The sequence below is a fragment of the Solanum pennellii genome, chromosome 3 (assembly GCF_001406875.1).
Source record: "Solanum pennellii chromosome 3, SPENNV200".
In the NCBI taxonomy this organism is placed as follows: Eukaryota; Viridiplantae; Streptophyta; class Magnoliopsida; order Solanales; family Solanaceae; genus Solanum; species Solanum pennellii.
Window position 1 is genome coordinate 22,246,548 of NC_028639.1, and position 8,636 is coordinate 22,255,183.

The 8,636-nt window shown below is 34.2% G+C and overlaps 1 protein-coding gene across 1 annotated transcript in view; it reads right to left on the minus strand.

Annotated features, from left to right (window-relative positions):
* Nucleotides 1-8,566, minus strand: part of LOC107012572 (inositol hexakisphosphate and diphosphoinositol-pentakisphosphate kinase VIP1-like) — a 32,429-nt gene extending 23,863 nt beyond the window's left edge. Inside the window, exons 1-14 of the mRNA XM_015212447.2 lie at nt 8,431-8,566; nt 8,290-8,349; nt 8,176-8,222; nt 8,019-8,102; nt 7,873-7,936; nt 7,608-7,761; nt 7,119-7,189; nt 6,438-6,542; nt 5,356-5,448; nt 4,939-5,013; nt 4,462-4,547; nt 3,418-3,624; nt 3,237-3,336; nt 3,069-3,139 (exon numbers count right to left, since the gene is read on the minus strand). Coding sequence (XP_015067933.1) covers nt 3,069-3,139; nt 3,237-3,336; nt 3,418-3,624; nt 4,462-4,547; nt 4,939-5,013; nt 5,356-5,448; nt 6,438-6,542; nt 7,119-7,189; nt 7,608-7,761; nt 7,873-7,936; nt 8,019-8,102; nt 8,176-8,222; nt 8,290-8,349; nt 8,431-8,505 — 1,292 coding nt within the window. The 5' untranslated portion in view covers nt 8,506-8,566. The remainder of the gene's footprint in view (nt 1-3,068; nt 3,140-3,236; nt 3,337-3,417; nt 3,625-4,461; nt 4,548-4,938; nt 5,014-5,355; nt 5,449-6,437; nt 6,543-7,118; nt 7,190-7,607; nt 7,762-7,872; nt 7,937-8,018; nt 8,103-8,175; nt 8,223-8,289; nt 8,350-8,430) is intronic.
* Between the last annotated feature and the right edge of the window lie 70 nt (nt 8,567-8,636).

The window sequence follows — 8,636 nt, forward strand, 5'->3', positions numbered from 1 at the left end:
TATATATATATATATAAAAGAATAAATTTATACAATTCTATTAGAATAGTTAGAATAGGAATATGTTTATACAATCCTATTAGAATAGTTAGAATAGGAATATGTTTATACAATCCAATTAGAATAGGAATAGGAATACTAAATAGTATCCTATTTGATAAAGGATTGTATTCTATGGTTTATAAATAGGGTCTTGTGTAATAATGTAGACACAACAACAATTCAATAATATTCTTTTCCTATATTTCTCTCACATGGTATCATAGCCTCTACGATCTTGGTAAACAATCAAAGAGCTTCCGCTGTCGGCGGGCGACTATTACTCATATATGCCGCCCGTCCGGCCAATGATTATGTTAGCAAAAGTTGGGTCACCGTGTATCTTTTTAGTGACTATTTTCCCATATCTAATTTTTGTAGCACCGCCCCATGTCCGGTGACTGCTTTCTTATATTTAATTTTTGTAGCACCGTGCCATTATACTGGTGACTACTTTTTCATATTTAATTTGTGTAGCACCGTGCCATCATTCCAGACAACTTTTTCATATTTAATTAGTGCAGCACCATGTCATCCTTCTGGTGACTATCTTTTTTTTTTGCATATCTTATTTGCGTAGCACCATGCATCTCTTCAGACTACTTTTCATATTATATATGCGTAGTACTGTGAATTTTTTTCCGAACTACTTTTTCATATCTGAGTTGCATAACATCGTATGTCTTTTCGCTGACTCCTCAGATTTGATTTGCGTAGTTCCATTCAACTTTTCAGTGACTCCTCAAATCTGATTTGCGCAGGCTTATGCCATCATTCCAATCCTACATATATAATTTCTCTTTTTAATTAGGGTCGTGCCGTCATTCCGACCCTATCCATATTATTTCTCTTTTTCAATGGGGTTGTTTCATCAATTCGAACTATTCTATTTAATTTCTATTTTCTAGTTGGGTCGTGACATCATTCCGACCCTACCTATATAATTTTATTTCTTAGATTGTGACCACTTTAGCCATCAAACCTAATACTTCGGCGTATGAGCATGTTCCAGCCAGTTTTTCAGTGACTTGTTTAATATCGACTCATCTATTGATTCCAACATGATCCATATACTTTATACTAGGTTTTGAGCACTTTGTTGCTCAGGGGGAGTTTAATAGTCTTGTATGTCGATTATGTGAGTCACTCTATAGTTTGAAGCAATCTTTGCAGGTTTTAGTTTGGGAAGTTCAACATTGAAATGTTATCTTTGTGTTTACTGACATTATGCATCAAATCCAGTATTTAATGAGAAGACAAACACATTGAGATTGACTGTCAATTTTGTGAAGTCGACTGATCAACTTGCCAATATCTCAACAAGCTTCTCATCGGTCCTCGTGTTAATTGCATTTGTAACAAGATAGATACATGATTGTATGCACTAGCTTGAGGGGGAGTGTTAGAATAGAAATAGGTTTATATAATCCTATTGAAATAGGAATAGGTTTTTACAATCCTATTAGAATAGGAATAGGTTGATACAATCCTATAGAATAGGAATAGGTTTATACAATCCTATGAGTAGGAATAGGTTTATACAATCCTATGAGTAGGAATAGGAATATTAAATAGTATCCTACTTGATAAAGGATTGTATTCTATGATCTATAAATAGAGTCTTGTGTAATAATTTAGACACAATAACAATTCAATAATATTCTTTTCCTATATTTCTCACAATATATAAATAGGTATATAGATAGATGTTATCACATTCTTTTCACACACTACATTTTAATCTTCCACATTCTTTATTCAAAAAAGTTGAATGCTTCAATCACTTCTTTCTATTCTTGGTTAACGGTTAATGTTGGAACTAGTTGGAGAATCTCAACTATTATAACTACTGCTACTTGTTATATATGTTTCAAAATGCATATTACTCTATATGTCTTGCAGGAACGTATGATACGTTTAGTACTCTGGAGAATCTAAATACGTTTAACATATAAAATTTACTAGAATCATATAAACCACTTCTTCATATAATTCTTAAGAATTTAATTTATCTAAGTATTTAAATTTATTTTTTATTTGATATTTTCTGTACTAGATCAAAATTTTGATCATCACCTTAAATAATGTTTGTCACTATTATTATAAAAATTTAAATTAACATCAACATTCCATGTCCAATTAAATATCGACAAAAAGAAAAGGCATATATGAATAGTATTCTTATTCTTTGACTCGTCTCTTTACCTGGAGTGGACAAATGCAACATTGTAGTTTGATTTAATTGCAAGCTTTAATGAGATTATCTTTCTACTGTTTTATATATGAAAAAAAAAACACGAAGTTACTTATTTTGTATGATGGAAGTCAAATTTAAGGTAAATAATTTAATTAGGAAGGTATTTTCTAGTACTCGGTAGCAAATATTTTCACATGGATGGAAGTTATTTTCTTACCATTATTCTTTCAAATATATCCATGAAACTTTTGAGATAATATAATATCAAAAATTTAATAAGTCAAGATTTTACGAGCAAACATAATCAATTTAACTTGGAGCCTCTCCGACCTCCTTTAACCATGAAATGTGTGCACTAGTATACTAGGATCTTTGTTACATCACTAACATATGAATGTCTTTTTTTTTGCCCTCTCTAGAGGCTCCCACCTTTTTGCTCCCTTGGTGACTAAAACTCACAATATTAAGTGACGGGTATGAATGTCCTTTTGTTTGAATGATATACCTGCTTTTTAGAACTCTAGGTATCATCTCCAATAAATTAAAGCCTGGATGATAATCAGTATAAACATTGTTTAATAGTCAGTCCTCTTTAATTGATCTTAGAACCAATGTAGTACATCTTTAAAAGCAAACCTCACAGGTGAGGTCCAGATAAAAAGTACTATTATTTATAAGGTTAATATTCTTCATAATTACTCTTGTAGGTGAAACGTGTAGATGTTATCCAGGTTAGGGGATGAAGATCAAAAGCAGAAGGCAATAGCAAATATGAGTTTAAGAAATTAATGAGATAGAGCTTCTATTAAGAATGAAAATAAGTTTTACTTACCTAGTACGTGGTACTAGAGCTCTGGTGGCATCCAAAAGATCTTGCAATTGCACGGCACTCTTAAGCTTTGTCTGCAGCAGATTGTGGAGAGTAAATAACAATACTTTACTCTAAAACATTGGGAATATAGTTAAAAAGAAGATGGGACAGCGGAAATCAAAGAAGTACCTCAGATCTTGGTTTACCCCCATTATATTTTAACATCAAATTTAAGAGCTTTTCCTCAGTGACCTTGAACTTCACTTTCTGTTTTGGAGTTCTATCACCACTGCACAAATTGAGAATAATTAAAGAGGAAACTAGAAGTTTTTTGGCAACAAAGGAAATGAAGAAAACAGGTATGTCTTACTGCCGAATAATTGCAATTACACATCGAAGCTCCTCTGATTGTCCAAATGTGCCAATAAGCCCACTTCCTTGACGTGTTAGTCCCTCAGAAGGCTGAACAGGTTCATTAACCTTCCATGGTAAAGTTGGTGGTATCGTGGATGAAAGATGTGGAGCTTTTGCATCTAGAAACATCTTCCTCAACACACACGCCGCATCATCATAGTACCTGTTCTCAGACATCATAGCAATAACTCCCCTTTTAGAACCGGAACAATGATGTGGGTACCAGCTGAAGACACTATAGTGCTGCCACTTCTGCTGTACTCCATGACAGTAATGATAATGTTAATAATGAAAACATGACCACAAGAAATATTATTTTAACTTAGAACTCATGATGCAGGTATGAAAGAAATCTTCAACTATAAAATCTAGCTCTTACCATTGGGAGTACCACTGTGAGAAAGGGATGTGCAGTCAAAACATATATGGGGCAGAACACGGGGTCTAAAACTAATTAAGCACATAAATCAGTCATTGTTCAGGGTGAAAATTACAAGTGAACATATTGATATTGACATATTCTCTTAACACATAAGTTAGATTTCAACATTTTCTTTTTTTTTAAAATCTTTTTACCTGTTTTTGGGTGTCATTTATCCTACTTAGTACTGGTCAAGTACTTCATTTGGTAGGATTATGATATCTCTAGAAGGAAATTCCAAAAAATCAGTTACATTACAGATGTACAGAATTAAGTTCTCTCTGATGGTTAAGCTCTCAGATTCAAGAGGAAGTAGACTATTACTTTCACCTTTATTTCAGTAATCTTATCCCTAGTAAAGCCTTATTTTATATACCCCATCCAGTCATCAATTTCTCCCTTCCATTTTACTTTCTCCACTTTCTTTTTCTGCCAATTAGGGCATCAGATACATGTTCCATTTTGTATTAAGAAGCTGAAAGGAGTAATGCTGAAAAGTGAAACAGTAAACAGACTGGACAGGAAGTTTCCTCAATTTCTTTCTTGTTGGTGAAGAATATGAAGCATTGTAAACATTACTTGTAAGAGTTCTTCACAAAGCTCCAGCCATTCACATCACAAACATAAGAACGCCCCTCACAACGCAACAGATCAAAGCCACAAACCTAAACAAAAGGAAGAGAAATTGTCATCCTTTTCTTTTCCATCAATGTAGTTTACAACACCATCAAACAAAAATTGCCAGCATAGTATGCCTCAGCTTAGAGGTCCGGGAAACAATTCAACAAAGATTCACGTATTTCTAAATAATATAAACAGCAAAGTAAGAAATCAGTCAAGTAACTGTATTATAGCTGGGGGGACTAGTATCATCTATCGTCAGCAGTTGGATGATCCTTCACATGCCACAAATTAAGGCTCCACCAATGGTTAGAGAGAATTGGGGCAAGTTTTACCATATATACCCACAGTATAAGCATGAAGACTAGATGAGAAGTATCTAATTTCATATTTCCAGATGTCGTGGAAAAATATTGGAAGACTTAAGTGACTTACAGCTTGCCTGAAAGCTATGCAAACTTCTCTTGCCATTTGCTTCTCTGAAGGGGTTAATAGAACAGGATACCTGACCTGCAAAATGAAGTAGTTTGAACGTGTAGCCAAATATAAGCACATATCTGCTGCTAGAGGAAAAGATCAGTACTTTGACAAATTTACTTATATACAGAAGATATTTAAGTGGGACATGATACATTTTCTCCATGAGCCTTGCATATGGGGAAATTTTCCACATCAGTAAGTTATTACTTTGTCAAAACTACTAGTGTCTCCTGAGCCAAGTGCACACAGTAAATAAAAAGATGATATCACCGTTATTTTCCTTTTCTTCTCTGACTATGTGCCGTACATGACAAAAAAAGACAAAACGCGAACTTCTAAAGTTGCCGATGATAAGTTGAAGAAATTACTAACTTCTTTTCCATCAGGATTTCTCATCACAACTCCATCAACAACCGGAGATTTCCTTGCCTCTGCATGTGCATATTCTGGGCCAACAGTATACACCTACGTAAATTTAATGAAAAAAAAAGATCAAGGATATGCGTACATCACGAGAAAAGTTGTGAAAAAGGATTTCCATGGAGTTTTCTATAATGAAGATCCGCTATGAGTCCAAGAGGTAAAAACATGGGAGCTAAGATCTAGCTGGAAAAAGTTGCTAGCTCTTACTATAAATATATGAGATCAGTATAGGAGGTATGATTTTCTGTCATTTTACCTTTCCTTTTTGGGGGCCTGTGCGGGTTGGGAAGAACTAATAGGAAAGAACATATCGAAGGAAACATGGAAATTTGGAAAAGTCAGTATCTCATGATGGATACTCCCGGAAACAATTATTGGACTTGCATTTAGCTCTATGAGACCAGTAACATGGAAATGTTGAGAAGTTATTATCTCCACTATAGACATTCCCGGAGTCCAAAAAACATGAGTTCCTTTCTCCATCGACTATTCAGAATATGTAACCAAAAGTTCCACCCAAGTTCATAAAAATTAGCTTTTCACTATTCTATCTCCTACTTTAGCTCATTATCCCTTCTTTTAGTTTTTCCTTGAGACTTCTTTAATGCCTATGTACCTCAAAAATATTATAGCATCTTTAATGTTTGTTTCCTTCTCAGTTTTTTTTCACAATTTAGAATTAATGAAAAGCTAACAATGCTCATTAAACATGTAAGAGGGATCAAGTGTGCCACAATTTCAAGTATGATAAAGTATGATTAACTATATCATCCCATGTCATGCATTACATCAATGTTTGATGTAATTACAATTTCTCGAAACAACATCTACTATCTAACAAAAAGAATTCAAAAACTTATGGGCTCACTAACATCTTTATGCCAGACATAGTAATACCTGAGATATGCTACCCACCATAAAAAGAAAATCAAGTTTAATTGTCAANCACACTATATAAAGAAAATCAAATTTAATTTTCAATTACAGTTAAGCTCATTCACTCTATGAAACCAAAAAATAAACTTAGGAACCTTAACATCTGTTCCTCCTGTAGGCATAAATTCTTCGTATATGTATGATCCTTCACGTCTCACTCTTCTAACATCTGGATGGAACTCACTTGAGCGGTTACCAACCTGAAGAAAAAGAAAGAAGTTAAAGAACATCAAACCGAAATGCATGTACAACATACTATTAAATCTATCGTCAAATAGACATAAACTATGGTGGAGGATATGGATCATCTAATAAGAGAACTTCAATTGTTAAAGAGTTGCAATGTTTTTAAAAGATATGAATCCTGCTATTACAGATAAGCAACTGACAAAGAGACGCTCGCTTCAGGATTAAAACTTTTTTTCTCTCATAATTTTCAGTACAAAAGAAATGTCACAAGTAGACACCTAGAAGTCTATGAAAGCAAAGGAGAAGCAGGAAACTGAAATAAGTCTTGACACTATCCCAATGAAAGAAATGACAAATCTATCTCTCTTCAGTGATGTTGGAAGAAAAATTTAAGTTGCGGAAGATTCTCTCAATCATATCTATTAGGATATAGGGGTTTCTATACAGGAGAGTGGTTGATTAAAAAATACAAGAACAGTTGCACAATAGTCATAACAGAGGAGCTGCAGTGACTGACTCAAAAAGAAGTTGGCCAAAGCAATTTCAAATTTTTGTGCAATAAACAATGCCATTTTTTTAACTTTTACCTTTCGGAACAATTCCTTCATTCCGCTGCCTGCTGAACTAGGGTAATATATCATTATTCTGTGATCATCACCTACTCAAACAATGAGAGACTGAATAAGACACGGTAAATGGTAAATGCGGCAGGTGCCAAAGCAAATTCTACCAGTTAGAGAAACCTGCAGTCCGATAGCAGTCATAAGATAAAAGTAGTAGACTTGAGGTCTAAGCTCAAATCAAAATAAACTTTTGAAACTCCATTTAGCAGTTACAACATAATATAATATGGTACAGTTTTGGTTTCTTGTCAAACCCAAACTTAGCTAAGAGGCGTCAATGTGTTGAGTTCATTATATATTTCTCAAAATTTTCAAGGAACTCAAAAATATGAGTTTTTTTTACTTTTGATCTATTCCAGTCTATTTATTTGCAGTTCGAATGCAAATGATATATTAAGCTAATCAACCAGACAAAATATACTTCCACAATCCTGGCAAGGCAGGAAAACTCACCATCAACAGGTTTTTCCACAAAAGGTTTCCAAAAGCGATTCCCATGAACTTCTACAAAGTCATCTTCTTCTTCAAAATAATCCAGTTGTTGGTAAGGCACTTCTCTATTAACGCAAGCATATCTGGGAACGGGGATCCCAAACATCTCTAGATGCTGAAATCCCACAAATCAAAAGCAAAAATGAAGAAGTGTAAAAATTATCTCCTGGAGGGGGTTGTCAACAGGATAATGGGGGAACATGAACATGAAGTTAAGAATATGAACCTCATATACTTTTCTGCGATCATGAAGAAGGTGTTGGGGCTCCAATTCATTGACAAGGAAAGGCCTAAGAGCGAGGAGCAGATAGATAGTTTATATTTGACAAGGAAATTAGTAAGAAGGAGAAAATAGTGGAGTTAGGTATATACTTTCTCAATGCAGCATATTGTTCAACCTTGTCCAAAGGATATCCAGTAGAATGGAAGGCAATCAAGCAATCACAACAGGGCCAGCTGCAAATACAGAGTAATTAAATTGAAGTAGTAGTAGTAGTAGTTGAGATTGTAGAATGAATAATTAAAGTACCTTTGAATTGGATCGTTGAGAATAACTTTGTCCCCAAAATGCACTACCTACATGTATGTACATGTAAATAGAAATTTCTCCGGATGAAAAATAGAAAAGGGAAATGTAAACTACCTCAAACTCGCCAAATGAGTTTAATCTATCGAGAATCTGTCCCATGGGAGCAGAAAATACCTGTGAAAAATGAGTATTAATAATGGTGTGCATGGTGGTGGCCACAAAATTGAAGCAAAAAACAAATTAAAGAAAGAGAACCTCCGGGCCGCTTTTCACCTTCTTTTCCATTACACAAACCCCAATCTTTATCTTCTTCCCATCATTCAATTCCATATCTCGTGTCTCAAACAATGAAAATTCACTTCACGTACTAACTAATACTAGAGTACTACATGAATTATATGATATGAGTATGATGATAATAAATAAAGAGTTGTTAGAGATTCAACAATCCCGCAACATAT